General features: G+C 34.9%; 1 protein-coding gene across 3 annotated transcripts in view; it reads right to left on the bottom strand.

The window, feature by feature from the left end:
- The window catches only part of LOC111064368 (katanin p60 ATPase-containing subunit A-like 2), a 51,445-nt gene that overhangs the window by 24,206 nt on the left and 8,302 nt on the right, over window positions 1–18,937 (bottom strand). For all 3 annotated transcript variants that reach the window (XM_039435500.1, XM_039435499.1, XM_039435498.1), the window contains exons 4-7: window positions 16,493–16,762; window positions 14,012–14,180; window positions 12,201–12,313; window positions 11,098–11,291 (exon numbers count right to left, since the gene is read on the bottom strand). In XM_039435500.1, coding sequence (XP_039291434.1) covers window positions 11,098–11,291; window positions 12,201–12,313; window positions 14,012–14,180; window positions 16,493–16,762 — 746 coding nt within the window. The remainder of the gene's footprint in view (window positions 1–11,097; window positions 11,292–12,200; window positions 12,314–14,011; window positions 14,181–16,492; window positions 16,763–18,937) is intronic.

An 18,937-nucleotide genomic window follows, 5' to 3' on the forward strand; every position in this document is an offset into this window, starting at 1 on the left:
CTTGCCCTATTACCATAGGTAAGGAAAGTATTGCTTTCCGAAAAAAATTAAGGTACCCCAATTTCTAAATTTCTGTACGTTTCAAGGTCCCCTGAGTCCAAAAAAGTGGTTTTTGGGTATTGGTCTGTATGTGTGTGTGTGTGTTGTGTGTGTGTTGTGTGTGTGTGTGTTGTGTGTGTGTGTGTGTGTGGTGTGTGGTGTGTGTGTGTGTGTGTGTGTGTGGGTGTGTGTGGTGTGTGTGTGTGTGGTGTGTGTGTGTGTGGTGTGTGTGTGTGTGTGTGTGTGGTGTGGTGTGTGTGTGGTGTGTTGTGTGTGTGTGTGTGTGTTGTGTGTGGTGTGTGTGTGTGTGTATGAGTGTATGTGCGTCTGTGTACACGATATCTCGTCCCCCAATTAACGGAATAACTTGTTCAGTAACATTTTCACCTAAAATTGAAAATAAGCTCGAAATTCGAGAAAATTTGATTATCCAATTGCTAACTGTTGGCAACTGTTGGTTCTATTAAATGATTCACTATGAAGAGATAGCAGACCTCGTGTGTCTCCAGCGTTATTGCCCTGTCTGCAGCTGGCTCAAATCTTTGAATAGTAGACTTGAGATGCGCGGGAACACTAGTGTCAGGTAATCAATTCTCATAATGGCAAGGAAAGTTGTGGGAGTGCGCCATATCAGATTTTTCATGGTAGAAAAATGTGTGGATATTGAATTGAATTGAATTGAAAAAATCTTTATTCATAAACATGTACAGGTACATTAGGAACAGCGTCAATACACAAACAACATGAACATAAAATGTAGTAGAAGGGTAAGTCTTAAAACCTCCTATATAAATAAACAAAAATCGATATTCAACAATTACAAACGCAAAGTGCTATCTGCAAACTCCTGCAGGGAGTACAGACACAATGATATTAAAAACTCCTTGAGTTTTATACTTAATTTTTTAATGTTCTCTATTGCCTGTAATTCTAAAGGCAGCATTGTGAAGTATTTCCTTCCCATGTAGTGCGTCTTTTTCTTAAAAAATTCTAACCTATGTCTTTCCGTTATCCTCCCAAATCTAGTATTGTACCCATGAGTCTCATTCCGTAGCTCTTCTACAGGGTAATTCCTAACATATACATGATTACATCAAATAAATATTGTCCGTAAACTGTAAGAATGCCAAGCTGCGAAAAAACCAGTTTTACAGAGTCCATTCTTTTTAGATTCATCATTATTCTGAGTGCTTTTTTCTGTTGAATGAGAATTCTATCAAGATTGCTTTTGGTCGTGGCTCCGTAGATGCATAAACCATAGGCCAGATAGGAGTGTACCAATGAATGATAAAGCGTTTTCATGGTTGGAAGACTGCATTTATTTGACATTTGTCTTAAAGCATACAGCCCAGGGGAGATTTTTTTGACTACCTGCCAAACATGACTATTCCAGGATAAATTACTGTCGATTTCTAAACCCAGGAATCGTGTACCGTTTACTAATTCCAACATTTCATTATTAATAAGGACATTTGGGCAAATTTCATTTTTTCTCTGATTCGTCGAAAATGAAATTACGACTGACTTCCCCCCATTTAGAAGAAGGTTCCTGTCATTGAGAAATTTATTCATAAGAGAAAGGTCAGTTGCTGTAGTGAACTGAGAAAGTTACTGAGAATAGTTACTGAGAAAGGATACTGTAATGAATGAGCTACATTTATCACTCATGATATTCTAGGTGTAATAGTTTGATATTCTTTCGTTCGGGAGATGGAGGAGCAGCGGGAATGCCGCCCTGAATCGGTCCATTGAGCTGGATCTCCAACGCTTGCAGCGTATATTGATGCTGTAAGTGCCAAGGATACAGAGACTCAAACTGATGCTGATACCCACACCGCCAAAGCCCAAGATGGCACAATGACAAAACGGTTGTCTTCATTTATCAGTAAGGAATGGCTAAGTGATGACCGATATAAGTGTTTATACTGAATCATTGTTCTCTAGCTATATGACCTAGTTGTTGTGGACCCGGTTGTGGTTACACTCTTAATTAACGATGGTGACTATGCTCACTCTTTTTTCAATTCAGGTCTGTATGTCAACAAGAATGTTGCTTTCATACTTAATGACAATTATTATTGTTGACAGAATCCAAAGTCAGGGCAGTGGACTTTGAATGATAGTTGGTATTAATATCTACAAAAAAAATTTCTGAATTCTGTGCATAAAAATACTAATAGCTTGAAGTGTGGTAAGTACGCCAATAAAAGACAAAATGAGTCAACAAGATGAGATTTAATAATAATAATAAAATAATAGGCAGATGGCCACATACAAAAACAAGTGTAAGATTAAATCGAATAAAATCTTTAGAAATTTAATTACAACATGTAATAAAACCGTTAGAAAAAATACAAAATTTAAATGAAATTAGGTCAATGACACTAATGATCATTGAAGCCTGACAATAATTGAAAAAGTATTATTAATGATACCTGAATTGAAAATCGACAATTTAGGTGATGCAATGATAAAGTTACTGCTGAAAAATTCAATCTTGATGATTCTTAAAAAGGAATAGTAACAAATGACAATGAGATGTAGATAATGCTCTATATATAGAAATGGTTAAATGTTGATTAACACTAACACAAATAATCTTAGAATGATTGGATGTCTCGGTCGACATTAACACAAGTAAGTAAGTTCAGAAATGAAAATGCCTTGGTTGACATTAACACAAGTAAGTAAATTCAGAAGTGAAAATGCCTTGGTCGACATTAACACAAGTAAGTAAGTTCAGAAATGAAAATGCCTTGGTCGACATTAACACAAGTAAGTAAATTCAGAAATGAAAATGCCTTGGTCGACATTAACACAAGTAAGTAAATTCAGAAATTAAAATACCTTGGTCGACATTAACACAAATAAGTTCAGAAATGAATTTGTCATACACATTGAAATAGGCGTCGGTGGCCTTAAAATATCACTTATGAACTAAAGGTAGCTGTCAAATACAATGTAAAAATTGTCAATGTTGAATACAGGCGACATGGGCTTTTAGTGAATTGAATATCAAGATAGACATCAATAGAACAATTAATAGGTGTCAGTGGCCTTAAAATAACATTTATGAGCTAAGGGTAGCTGACAAATACAATGTAAAAATTTTCAATGTTGAATACAGGCGACATGGGCCTTCAGAGAATTGAATGTCAAGATAGACATCAATAGAACAACTCAGATATGGGAATACGCTTGCAAGCCAAGGGTAGCTATCAAATACAATGTAAAAATTGTCAATGTTGAATACAGGCGACATGGGCCTTCAGTGAATTGAATGTCAAGTTAGACATCAATTGAACAACTCAGATATGGGAATATGCTTGCAAGCCAAGGGTAGCTATCAACAAAATTGAATGTCTTGGTCAACATTAATACGCTTGTAAAGCCAAGGGTAGCTATCAACAAAATTGAATATCTTGGTCGACATTAATACGCTTATGAAGCCAAGGGTAGCTATCAAAATTGAATGCCTTGGTCGACATTAATACGCTTGTAAAGCCAAGGGTAGCTATCAACAAAATTGAATGAAGTACATATTATAACCTTGACATTATGTAGGACAGTGCTCTCAATGAGACATACACTGTAACATATTGAATTCATGTACATAGGCTCGATTGTCAAAGGTATGGACAATTGAATGTTTTTAATTGCCGAAAAGGTTGAATGATAGCTACGAAAATCATATGAATGCACATAAGAATGTTTGAATTAGAAATAGAGAACAACGTGGTCCAGTATCAACACACTGTAGCATTTTCATTAACAGTTATGTAATACATGCGTAAATGAAAGTTGATTAGAACGATTTACGTAACCTGAATAAAATTTTGAAGAAGAGATGCAGCCAGGCAGACAGGCAAGGAATCCACGGTACCCAAAAGAACAGGACATCAGCAAGCGACGATGTGATCTGGCCATGCGATGACAAGAATGGAAGCGTCCAACACAGTAGGCAATTCCCCCAGTGGAAATATGAGCAGGAGCATGTAGAATTCCAAACAAATAATCCGAATTTCGAGTTGTGGAATTTTTAGATTGAATTCCAAACGGTAGAGATGATGAAATTGAAGGTTTGAGTTTCAAGTGGTGAAGCCAGTTGTTAGAGAATGGCGATAGACGCCAACACGAGGTTGTGAACTTGACAAAGTTTATCAGCGTAAATATGTGAAGAAATTGATGAATAATTGAATCACAATTGAAGAATAGAGTAAACGAATTAATTTGAAGGGATAATTCACTTTCAAAAACGTTCCGTAAACTAGATGAATTTGGATGAAAAGTTTAGACCGGGAGGGAGATGTGCACTCACCGACTAGAATCCATTGAAAGACAAAAGGCTAGCTAAAGGCGCTAGCAACAAAAAGGAAGGCGGAAATGTCAGCCACATACGTAAAACGTTTACAAATGTTTGTTGAAAAGTGGCAAATATCTAGAAAGTAAGATGCCTTGAAGGACAAAATAAATTCCAAAAAATTGAATAATACAAATATTAAAATTGAAACGACGAATAATAGAAAACAAACTTGATTGTGGCAGTGACGTGGAACCTTGACTGTGACGTCACCAGACAGCGCAGATGGACAAAATGACGACATGACATCTACGTAGTAACAGAACAAGTAACAAAGTGGAACCGTTCCAATAAATGCTTTGTCAGATTTTACATTGTTCTGTTGATTCAAATTTTAGGTGGAACGGCACACATTGGAGCCTGGTTATTTATGATTATGTTGACAAATCCTTCTATAATTTTGACTCACTATCGAATTTTAATAAGCGAACACTGAATGCACTAGTGGAAAGACTGAATCCCATTTTTTGATACAAAAAAGGTGACTCATGTGACTTGCTTGCAGCAGACAAATTCATATGATTGTGGAATTTTTGTTCTCTTCCACCTCGAAAGTTATGTAAAATCTAGATCTGAAGATAAGAATAGCTGCCTTGATAAGATTATTAAGTTTGATAATTTTGACACTAATATGTATAGATGGCATGTCTTGAAGATAATATGTAATTACTTGAAACCTCAAAATAGCTATAATATGGCACTCCCAATAATATCAGTAAATGCCTCAGTGCCTTCCAAAATTAGTGTACGGTAACAAACAAAACCCGCCTAGAAACTAGAAACAATTTTTCACAGACTTTGAGTAGTGAGCCTACTAAGAAGAGGAGGAGTCAGATAAATTCAAAGCCTAGTCAACCAAATAAACAACCTCTTTCTTCCACAACACCAGCAACAAAAATATCAGCACCCAAAACAAAAATCAGGCTGTACATGGATAGTCAGGGCAGAAATGTTGTTAATAAACTAATTAATAAAAGTAATAATTCAGACATTAGAAGTATTCTAAAGCCTGGCGCTAAATTTCAGGATGTAACCAAAGAATCTATAACTGATTGTTTTAACCTTGGACCAAGAGATGTACCTGTATTCGTAGCGGAGACAATTGATGTGTCTAGGAATGAAGCCAAGGAATTCATATCAACACTGCGTCGAAGGCTTCAAGAGATGAGGCATACACGAGTTTTTGTCTTTGATGTCCCCTACAGATATGATCTTCCTAAATGGTCTTGTGTGAATGAAGCTATTAAGTGGACAAATAAAGAGATTGATAAAATAAGTAAGCATTTTAAAAATGTTACAGTTTTCAAGTTGAGTGGGCTTGGAATCGAGTTTCATACACAGCATGGTCTGCACCTGAATTATTGGGGTAAAGAATATATTGTCAAGTGTATTTTAAATGAGCTGAATCATATATAATTCAGTTGCTAGCTGTAGTAGGGAGCCGATAATTCTAAAAAACTAGGAGAGCTATCCGATGTTGAATATGATCAATTTTGGATATCAGATAATGGGTGTAGATATAAAGAAGATGATAATTCAACGTCAATATAATTGTGTGAAGATTTGAGCATTTTATCTCATATCTCCAGGCCTACCAATAACAATTCACGAGCAAACTTGAACAACATACGGTACATAAGAAAAAAACTGAATCATGTAAAAGGTATATCTCTATTGTTGGTTGGAACACTCAAGGATTTAATAGTAGTTATGATGAACTGACATGTTTGATAAAGGAGAGTTCATTCGATATAATATGTATAAGCGAGCATTGGTTAGTAAATAGAGCTGAGGTTGAGTCTATGGGTATTCCTGGATATAAGATTGCAAGTTACTATTATAGAGCCAATATGCCTAGAGGAGGAACAATAATTATAGTTAAGAATTGTCTTGATACTATAAAATTAATGAGTTATCTGTAGAGCATGTTTGTGAAATATCAGCTATTGAGATTCCTATCCTTAATGTAATATGTTTGTCCATATACAGACCTGACACTAATCTTTAGTTGTTCTTCTCTGTGTTTGATGATGTATTATGTTTGCTAAATTGAGGAAATAACAGTAGCGGCTCGTGATCTTCCAGCTTGGGGGTTCAACCTCATGATCTATTGGAGAGAAAGGTCAAGAGGATATAGAGTATTGAGTATAATCAAGTGTAAAGGTGATCAATAATAATTTTAAGGAATTACACCCCAAAGATTGAGCATATTTTCTACAATAATATAAATTTTTTGTCCTGTTCATATTTTTCTTGTTTGATTTTTACTTCGGGAGTTGGTCACCATTATGTTTTATTTTACACCTACCCTCAATATCAATATTGTTTGTATTTAACAAATACTGAACCTTATTCATATTTCTTCATCAAAATGCTGTTACGGTGACACAATAAATTATATTCACACTCTCACTAAAAGAAAATGGGCACACTAGAAATACTCACGAATACACGAAACACACTAGAAATTACTATATTCTCATATATTACTACACGCAAAAACAATTTATACAACGAAAAATGCAGTGAAATCTATCACAACTGTATACAGTATAATATATATACCCGAAATCATATCGTATAACCTTAAAACTGTCACGCTTTCTACTTCTTGTTTACCGCTTTTTTACTGTTTACTGCCACCAAATTTGAATTTATTGGTTATGTTCAAGATGGCACTGCTACTGAATCCGTATCACGAATATTCACGATTCATTCCGAGGTTTACCGAATGCTTCACTTGCCTCGGCTAGGTTCGGCTACTCTCGGATGAACTCGTGCAAAATTGGTTCAGACTGGATTGTGAACCAAATCCGTGCTAGCAAACTGATTCCCCTCCTCCGTTCCACTACCTCACCCAGCCCTGTTTTTGGGTTCACATCGGGGAATGAACACTGCCTTCCACCTCCACGCGTCTCGTCATCCCCATTCGGTGCTGTATCAAGCAAGCCACTCCGGGATCTCAAGCACCGGCAGCAAAACATCAACGTTAAGTTTACGTAGATGAAAAATGTTGTGATGTAATTTAATGAGAATAAAATAAAAATATAATTATTTGAGTTGCAAATTCATCATTGTATAGGAAGTTGATTCAATTCTGGGGGTTCAATGAACCATTGAACACATAGGACGAGCCGCCACTGGGAAATAAGTCATTGATAGTGTCAGGAGACTTCAATATCAATATCAAAGAAGGCAATAGAATTACAAGGAGTTTACTGGCTCCAACTGAAGCCTTTAACTTACTCCCCTGTAACCTTTGAAATTACCAGGCCAGGAAGAGATAATAGTGGAACATGCATAGAAAACATTTTCACAACAATTCAAGAGGAGAATCGCATCTCATCGGTTCTGCATACAGTCATGTATGATCATGATGCAGTTGTGCTGAAAATTAACAAAGATGGTCAAGTACCAAGCCCTGTTGCATCATATAGATTTCTTAGAGTAATAAATAGTTCCCACTGTCAACATTTCTGTCATTTATTGAATAACTTCAATTGGTTGCCAATTTATACTTTCAAAACAATCACTGAAAATGTAGAGTATTTTTTCCATCATTTCATGCAACAGGTTGAAGTAGCCTTCCCAAGTAGAAAAATAAAGTGCAAGGGACGCTTAAATGGTCAAATAAACAGATGGTATATAATGCAGAGTTAAAGAAGCTTAGAACTCAGTGTCTGACATTGTATAGAAAGTATAGAGATACTGGAATAGAGAATGCAGAATACAAATATTATAAGAAAAAATATAGAGCTGCAATACATAATACTAAGCTTGAAAACAACAAAAGGTAGTTCTAATAATAAGGCTAAGGCGATGTGGGATATAATAAATAACTCTTTGAATAGGAAAGATAAGAAAGAGCCGGCAGGAAGAGATATATCTCCAGATATGTTCAATATTTTTTTTTGTAAATAGACACAATATAAATTATAATGTCTCTGAGTGTAATAGTAGAAATGATGTGCCACTTTTTAATCATAATAGATGTATAAGTGAAAAATTCAAGTTCCCAGAATTCACAGTTACCAAAGTGTACAATACCTTGATGAAGTTGAAAAATAGGGAATCATATTATGTATATGGTTTAAAATCATTAATAATAAAGATTGCAGCCCCTTACATAGCGGAAATTGTCACCTACCTGTTCAATGAATGTATAAATAACTGCATCTACCCAGATTTCCTAAAATATAGTAAAGTATTACCAATACATAAGAGAGGCTCTAAAAGTGACGTCAGAAACTTTCGACCCATAACCATCATTCCAATTTTTGGTAAGGCTTTTGAATACCTAGTTAGTGAACCTCTTGTACAGTATTTTGAAGAGAATAAACTTTTTAGTTCAAGTCAATTTGGGTTTAGAGGTGATTTGAGCACAACATCTGCCATATCTGAGTTTGTGGAGTTTGTAATGAACGGAATTGAGGACAATAAGAGCAATGTTGCCAGAATGTACGATCATTCATGTGCTTTTGATACGGTCTCGCATGAAATACTATTAACAAAACTTTCTGCCTACAATATTGATCATAAAGTATTGAAGTTTTTCAAAACATATCTAGAGGGGAGGTTCCAGTCAGTTTACCATTGTGGTCTGAGTTCTGATTCCTTATCAGTAGAACGAGGGGTACCTCAGGGATCTATACTGGGACCAATACTGTTCTTAATTTATATTAATGACTTACCTACTTACTTGGAAGGCAATGGAAGAAGAATATTTTTATATGCAGATGACCTGGCAGTTATTATTAGCGATGGAAATCAGACAGATGCAAAGTCCAATTTAGAACAATGTAATCTTTTGATTGACAGTTGGAGTAAGGCAAATAGGTTAGCTATTATATAATGATAAAAAAACACTACTATAAGTTTCAGTCTAGCCAACAGCCCAAACATTGAATCTACCCAGTTCCTCGGAGTTTTTTTGCAATCTAATCTTGAATGGTATACCCATTTAGGAAATATTTATAATAGACTACTAAGAGGGCTTTTTATGTTGAGAAGGTTGGCTGGAAGTGTGACAATAGAGGTCTTGAAAACAGTTTACTTTGTGATTATACACAGTCACCTAGCCTATGGTACAATTTTGTGGGGAAATAGTCCTTTGGCTGGTAAACTTTTCCTGCTACAGAAGAGAGCCATTAGAATATTAAACAATGAAGAGCCACGTAGTCATTGTAGACTATATATTGTTTATTGAGAATAAAATTCTGACTCTTCCTTCTATGTATGTCCTGGAATGTCTGTGTCATGTCAAAAAGAGCCTGGATAAATTAAGCCTCAACTCTGATAGGCATACATACAATACAAGAGGGGCAAGTAATATAGGTGTCGAATGGTGCTCTTCCAGCGCATCATTGAGAAGTTTCAGGGCCCAATCTCTCTGATTTTATAATGCCCTTCCGTCATTGGTATGAGACCTAGATGCCACCCAATATAAAGATAGAGTTAGGAAAGGCCTAATAAGAGGTGAACTTTACAAGGTACCTGAATTTTATAAAATTTCACAATCTATGTAAATCTGTTACTATTGTGTATGATCTAGGCTGTGTAAACATAGTTTGTAATCTTGTTTAAGAAGTAAATTTTAGATGTAATTGTGTTTTAGCTGTGTAGACTTTTGTATTGTTGATTGTACACTTGTGACAATGACCAATGTTTATTGTAAATCAAAAGGTAATAAATATATTATTTATTCTATTTTTATTTATTTTATTTTCAACCCATCTATGTAATTTGCTCAAAATTTTAAATACCACTGTATAACTTAATATATACGTCGTATAAGTTGATGAGTCGGTAATTGAAAATTTAGAAGCTTTATGAATATAGGCTAGATCTTTTTGAAGTACTAAGGCCTTTTAACAGCTGATGAAATCTGATTGATTGGGAAAGGAACAAGTGGCTTGAACCCCAAAACTGTTTCCTTCCCAAATATATAGGACTGTTTTTGTGATATTTGCTCTCATGTACCTGACGATGTCCATATGTATTTGTATAAATGCTCATGACAATAAAGAATAGATTTTAATATTTGACTACATTTCATTTTTATATTGGTTGGAAATGAAAATATACGCCCACTCTCAAACAGAAGATTTGTCTTCTAGTACGAACTATATGAAGAGTAAATTCATCCCTCAAGTAATACTATTCATAATTTATTAACAATACAAATGACACTGATGTAATAACATTGGTAGATTAAATAATAACTTTGTTGTAGTTTAGATATAGTGTTACATTTGTAAATATTTGAAAAACACCTACTTTTCTTGAGGTAGGCCTATGCATTCCACTCCTGAGGAGGAGCTTCATCAGCCTCTTGAAGCTGATACTTACAAATGTAACAGTGTCTAAGCTACAACAAAATATATTATATAGGTAGTGTTTCGTCATGGAAAGCAACAGCAATGAAATAATAAGGTACCTTATGCTATTTTTCTTACAAATTTATAGGTGATGACACAGTCCAAGATAAGGTTAGAATCCAACCCTCTCATGATGAAATATAAACAAATTTTCAACAGAGACTACTATGTACAAAAGGGTGCAGCAATGCGAATAGAGGTTATTAGTACACAACTTGCCTGACTAAAGATTCATTTCTATTGGCATATAGCTCTCAGAACGGATTAACAGTCGCTGTCATTGAATTTTCTGCATGAAAAAGACCAAATATATGAACTGACCATGGCTTATTGGAGGTTGCCAGAAGAAAAACACGGTCGCCAGTGTCAGCCAAACCATCCAATTGGACGAGCAATTCACTTTTCAGTCGTCTAGATGCCTCGTGTTCCACGGCGTCACTCTTGCTGGCCACACAGTCTAGCTCGTCAAAGAATATGATGGAGGGTGCCTGTTGTCTTGCCACCTCGAACAACGCCTGCCAAACACAATGAAATAAAGTAGTACAGTACGAATCCCGTAGCTTTGCCTCCGTGACATTAAAACGGCATACAGGCAAGGTATGGCTCGCTGGGTAATAATCACGGTTTTGAAAAAACATCAGGCTTCAGAAACCCTTGATGGAGGAAGCTCCCTACACACAGAGATTCTTCATGAATGAGAGAGTTGCAATGTATCATTAACAATGGAAAGAGCATGTTGAACGAATGTCAGCTGATAGGCTGTGTGGTGCTGAAAAGACGTAACTCCTAAAAGCTCCTTGTGTATGTTTTCGGTTGCTTTTGAGAAGATACAATAGAGCATCTGCTGCTAATGGAAAAATACATTTTCACAAATTTTCTATGTTTTTGAAAACATAGTAGTATTATAGTCTAGTGGCCTTCTTTATACACTCTGTATACCGTATTGTAATGATTATACTGTATATAAGTATATTACAGTAAACGATTAACATAGATAATAAACAATACCTATGATATGAATTCAGTGGTATGATTGATATAAGAAAGAACTATTCATATTGACTAATATATACCAAGAAAAAGATAGTAATTGATATATATATCAAGAATATATATCAATAAGTACCTTTTTCAAATTTTTTACTCACATCATGTTTCAGCATTGAAGTCATTTTCAAGTGAGTGAATAAAATTTTCAAAAAGGTGCTTGGATTTTTTATTTCTTATTGAGAGTAGCCCTAACCAAAAATTAATATTGACCACTATCGTATATTATAATAGAGACCATTAAGACGTAATAGTCTATGTGGGTTCTAATATTCATTTTATAATTGTAATTGTTATTAAGAGGGTAGCACGGTGTCCTGCGCCTCCTTGCTAGTATAATATCGCAAATGGTACTGTACCATATATTATATACTCACCCTAACTAATTTTTCAGACTCCCCCCGCCATTTACTGACAATAGAGCTGGCAGATATGTTGAAAAATGTTGATTGACTCTCTGTAGCAACTGCTTTGGCAAGTAAAGTTTTGCCTGTAAACAAGATAATAAAAATGCTATAGTGAGGCCCACGTTATAAAATGGCAATGTTTAATTAGCAATGGTATTGCTATCCTAGTCTATCATTCAACAAAGCAGATAGCGCTATTCTCTTTCTCGATTTGCTCTGTTCCAGATCATCATTTAACAATGTAGAATTAATAATTAATTAACAAAATATTTCATCTTAATTATGAAAATCCCTTATGAAATTATCGAAAAATATTATTTCTTGCTTAATAAAATATAATTGGCTATTTTAAACGAGAATGAACCCTTAATATTACATCAATAAACCTGTATCGGTTACCGTCTATATAAGGCGTTGACAAGACAGAGGATCGGAAACATTTTTCTCCTATCTTTCTCCACTGCCATTATAACGTGGACCTCACAATAGATTTTTTGAACACGTATATAACTACAAAACAGTTTGAATTTCAAGTGAATGCCCATCAGTGATTCCAGGAGGAGAAGCTGTCATTTTGATACAGAAATTCAACTAGAGTCCAGAAAATTAGTGAAGAGCATCAAAATTCCCCAAGCCTAACTCTTAAAATCGGCGTTTTCATCATTCTCTCAACGTTTTTGATTGTGGTAGGTCCATTTAGAGGAGGAAGCAAGCTCAAATGATAAATGCAGACCTCACTTCATTATAGCAAGACGAGCCAGCTGGTCAAATTTCTGGCTGGTAAGGCGATTTACCTCATCTATTCAAATCAAATAAAGTTTTATTCACAAATTCAGTACATACATAATAAAAAAATATTTAACACTTGTGAATTTTCCCCACATAGACAAGTCTGTGAGTGGGAAAGAATTCTCATGGAACATAACTTGGTGCTAAAAAGAAAATAATAAATATTTACACTTGAACTTAATATAAAAAGTTAATTAAATTTAGAGAAGGAAATATATGTTTGAATTGGAGTAGCACAATATAAAATATTACAATATATTACAGCTTTAACAAGGCACAAGATAAAAATGTAATACTTAAAGAATGATGCATTATGAGCAATATCTTAGGTGATGAAAATAAGAAAAATATAAACATCTTATTAAAATCGGTAAGAGGAGGTAGATGAGCTGATCGGCGGCATCCCTGCCGGTTTCAAATAGCCACATATTTAAATATTGTTTGTAAAGCTGGGTTTTGGTTTGTGCGTAAATGCCGGCGTCAACCACGACAGGGTGATGATCTCACATTGGGTAGCTTTTCAATTTGTCTAAATAACCTTAAATATTATGTTCCATATTATGTTTCAATCAGGTAGGTTGAGTTTATACTTTTCTATAGGCTACTTTTAAATGGAAAATGTTGAGACTATTGGAAATGTTTTTATTCTTGAATAATAAAAACACAAATAATGAAAAGTTATTTGATCAGCTGTCTTATCACACTTGAAATTTGGACAATATATGATGTCAACAATGCTTGTCGTCGTCGACTGCGGAAGTTTACGCACAAACGAAAATGTTGAGAGAGGTTCTATTTGCTTTATGTGGGCGAGTATATTTCTATGAAGAATTATTGCCTTGAGGTAATTGGACAATTGCGATAAGAATAATAATAATATGATAATTTATCACTAGATTTACGTTTTCAACTTAATCAGGAAGTCTGGAATCCAAGTTGTATGTTATGAATTTATATGGTGAAGAACTTCATTTTGAATAGATGTAAGCTACCTGTACCAGGAGGCCCAAACAGCAGAAAACCTCTCCATGGAGTCAGAATGTTCTTAAAAAGTTCAGGATATTTTGTTGGATATACAACCGCCTCTTTCAGCAGTGCTTTAGCAGTTTCCACACCCTTCACGTCATTCCATGCTACGCCTGTGTTCTCAACAAATATTTCCTTGAAAAAATAAAACATTTTATGAGAAATTGGAAAATTAAAAATAAACAAAGACTATTTGTAAATGATAAACGTGAAGACACATTGTTTTAAAAATGAAACCGATGGGTAAGGTAATACAAATTAATTCAGTGAAAGAACAACTATTGATAATAACCCTCAAAAATAATACAAAAAATGAGATAAATGATTCCATTACTGTACAGTAGATTTATTGTTTTATTAAACATAAATTAATGTTCATGTTATATGCCGCCAGGATGATGTGTGTTTTGATTATTGAATTTATGCCGCCAAGTTCTCGTATGTACCCTGCCACAAAACTTCATTCACAACCTTAAGTTTTTCGTTGTTGGTTATCCATCTTGTTTCCACTATTATTATTACTATCGTATTTCATAAAACTTCAAAGTGAAAAAACACTCACATTATTTCAGTTTCTGTTTGGCTTGAAAATGTGCAATACCAGTAGCACGAAACGGACGTCGCCACATCAAAGAATGTGAATGTCTTTCCACTTTGAAGTTTTATGAAATACGATATTGATAATGTTTTTATTTAAGCAGAGAGATTCCTCATAATAACATCAAAATGTGATGTTATTGTGATTTTTCTGGCTTAAAATTTATCGAGTTTTTTTAATGTTTTTCAATTTATGAATGTCTTTTCAAGTGTAATAATAATTATTTATTCCATCTTTCTGATTAACCCAGATACAAAATTATTAGTATAAGCTTAATGTATATTTGGACTGTACATTTATGTGATATTTTTAAAAGTGTTTACATAATCTAATTTGGACTATTTTCATCAAAATTAGGGAGAGAAACAGTTTTGTGTTTATCCTTGATTCTCTCCCAATCATTAACTTGATATTGTGTTTGTGGGATCGGTGGGAGAATTTGATATTGTGATTGTGAAATATAATAAATAAATAATAAAATGCACCACATTCGACCATTAGATTGTCGTCGTAACAATAGTAGTATAATAAACAATATAATATTCCGTTATACAGACTCCTACTCCCTACCAATACTCTAGGGCATTGTTAATGGGTAAAAAACATATCTAAATATCATATTTAAATTGACCGGAAGTCTTCAGTTACTCACACAGCGGCCATTTTGTTTTCACTTATTATTTTTTCCAAATAATGGTTAAACAAACGAAATTGAAACTCTGCACGATCAAACAACTAGACAAAGCTAGGAAAAAATTATGATAATTTTTCAAATTCATAAAACAAAATGGCGGCCTTTTAAAATTTTGTTTTCAAATAACTTAGAAACAAGTTGGTTGAAAAAAAATTCAGTAAATTCAATTGCCTATCGATTGGCACCAGATTTTTTAAGATTGGACCAATATAAACTAAGATATGGCAGCTTTAGTGGTTGGTGACCCACCTTTAGAGGGTTATGTAACGGTTTTTTATTGTTTGAAATGACCTAAATTCGCTTACTATTAACATTCAATGCAAATAGAGATTGTTGCTTCATTGAGGCGACTCTATCAGCATGCCTTGGTTTGCACTGCAACAAACTATCAGTGGTCACCTATCACTTAGGCTGCCATATCTCAGTTAATATTGGTCCAATCTTGAAAAATATAGTACCAATAGATAGGCGATTAAATTTACTAAGAAAAGTTATTCTTGTAAAGTTTTTGTAAAACCAACGGTTTCTGAGTTATTCAAGAAACAAAATTTTAAATGGCTGCCATTTTTTCTAATACCTACTTTGAAAAATTATCATTATTTTTTTCCTAGCTTTGTCTAGTTGTTATAAATGATCGTGCAAAGTTTCAATTTCGTATGTTCAACCATTAATTAAAAAAAATGAAAAAAGCAAAATGGCCGCTGTGTGAGTAACTGAAGTCTTCCGAACAATTTAGATAAATTTAGATATGTTTTTTACCCAGGAACAATGCCCAGAGTTCGAAAACACCCTGTATAGTGACGTTCACTTATATATTATGGTCAAGACTATACTGTATAGTGAAATTCACTCTATAAAGTCAGCATCTACTGATACATTTTCAAAAATTTTGCATGTTTTTAAACGTATAACTTCAAAAAGCTCCTTGCCTTGTGTATCTTTTCGGATGCAACACTTGAGGATACACAAAAAAGCGTTTGTTGCTCATGGAAAGATACATTTTAAAAATGTTGCATGTTTTTGTTTGGGTAGTATTGTAGTCTAGTGGCCCTCCACCGATAGGCAAAGCTACAGGACTCTGACTGTAATTCAAATACTGGCATTATAACGTGTTTCCGACTAAAGTGATTCTGTCAATCGATTTCGCTGCAATACCTTGGAGATTGAGTCAATGTATTCCCTCCATTCAGCTCCCAAGCTAGCGTAGCATGAGCTGTAGGGCTTGGCCAATCGTTCTGGAGCAGTATTATGAGTAGAGGAGGTGACCTCTTGTTGTTCCGACAGAGCCGATGTGAGAGGAGTGACTATCACCTCTAGGTTGGCACACCTGGCTCCCACATTGGCTTTGGCACGGGCAACGTTGGCTGGCCTGGTGTTCGCCCGGCTCAAATTGCTAGATGAAGAGGGTAACGATGATGGCGGTATCTGAAAAAGTACCAAATTCAAATTTATTGGAAGTAAACACACTTTACATTGAATGTGAAATTTTCTCTGATGCATACCCATAATTTTTTACTAATGAAATAAAACTTTAATTTTAAAAACACTCATGAAGTGAAAATGCACTTAGGCCTACTATATTGGTATATTAATAGTGAGGTCCACCTTATAATGGCAGTGTTTGATTAGCAATGGTATTGCTATCATTCAACAAAGCGGATAGCGCTATCTCTTTCTCACTTTGCTCTGTTGCCAAATCGTCTTTTAACAATGTAGAATTAATAATTAATCACAAAATATTTCATCCTAATTATGAAAATTCATTACCTTATGAAGTAATTCATTATGAGTTAATTGAAAAATATAATTTCTTTCCTAATAAAATAATATCGGGGCACCGAGCTTCGCTCGTTATTCTTTTTTTATTGTTTAACAGAACACAATTCTCTAAAATGGTCGTGTTTATATTTCACAGCTGGCTATAATACGTCATCTTATGAATTTCGGGGATGCGATATATTGATTTTCCACATACTCCCTCGCTCACTCACTTTTTTACTATCCACAGCTGTTTCAGCCAAGGATTAATTATCCTTTTAATGTCGTTCAGCGAGTTTTCCCAAGGATGAGACCTAGTGCAATCGAATCTTTATATCATAAACCTACCATATGTTCCAAATTTCGTGAAAATAGTTAGAGCCGTTTTCGAGATCCGTTAAACATAAATAACCAGATATATAAATACAGAAATTGCTCGCTTAATATAATAGGATAATTGATTATTTTAATAAACAGTTGATATTACATTAATAAACCTGTATCAGCTACCGTCTATAGAAGGCATCGACAAGACAGAGGTTCGGCAACGTTGTTCTCCTATCTTTCTCCACTGCCATTATAACGTGGACCTCACTATAGTCACACTGTTGGTATAGTAAGTGCATTTTCACTTCATAAGGCCCGGTTGCACGAAAGCCGGTTGAATTTTAACCGTGATTAACTCTACGAAAACCAATCGAAGAAGGCTTCTTTATAATAAGAGGGCATCTCTGATTGATTCTCGTGAAATTAATCACGGTCAAAATTTAACTGGGTTTTCTGCAACCGGCACTAAGTGTTTTTAAAATTCAAACACTTTACATATTCAACCATACACCTACAAGTATTAATATGAATGAACAGTTAATATCACAACAGTAGATATTCCGGTATCAGCTGTAGAAGGCAGTGGCAAGGCAGAGAATCAGCAACGATCACTTAATTTATTTTACTCAATTCGAATACACTATAGTGAGGTCCACGTTATAATGGCGGTAAAGAAAAATAGGAGAACAGCGTTGCTGATTCTCTGCCTTGCCACTGCCTTCTTCAGAAGATATAGCTGATATCGGGATATCTAATGTTATATTTATTTATTTGATGATACACAGAACACAATTCAGAACACTGATTGGGGAAGGTCCAACAGGCACAGCCCAAAACTGTTCCTTACCACTGATTGTTCATTCATCTATATTTTTATATAAAAGCGAAATGTCACTCACTCACTCACTGACTGACTCACTCACTCACTCGCAGAACTAAAAATCTACCGGACCAAAAACGTTCAAATTTGGTAGGTATGTTCAGTTGGCCCTTTAGAGGCGCACTAAGAACTTGGATTTGGTAAAATTTCCAAAGATACGCCCAAAATCTGCGTTTTCCAGCGTTTTTTTAGCGGTTTCTCAGCTTTATCGAGAAAAAATGAACAGAAAATGTTCAAATTCAGTACAGAAGCTCAGCTAGGGTGTAATAATGTTGTGTTAGAAGGAATTCGCAATAACGCCAAAGACACGCCCAAAATCTGCATTTTTTGCGTTTTCTCAGCTTTATCGAGAACAAACGAACAGAAAATTTCAAATTTACTATATATAGAAGCTCAGCATTGACTTTGACTTTCTGATGGAATGAAGCATGCTCAAATGAAAAAAGCAGGCGAGCAAAGCGAGCCCGCTGATCTCATTTTTGGATGATCCAGTCGGGGGTCCAGGGGGCGGAGTCCCCTGGCTAGGCGGATATGGCGAGCGAAGCGAGCCTGATGGCTAGTGTTTTTATATAGGCCTACAAGCACAACACATGTACTAAAATATAAAAATATATTCAAGCCTGAATGTTTCTCTT

Source organism: Nilaparvata lugens, chromosome 9, assembly GCF_014356525.2.
Source record: "Nilaparvata lugens isolate BPH chromosome 9, ASM1435652v1, whole genome shotgun sequence".
Classification (NCBI taxonomy): domain Eukaryota; kingdom Metazoa; phylum Arthropoda; class Insecta; order Hemiptera; family Delphacidae; genus Nilaparvata; species Nilaparvata lugens.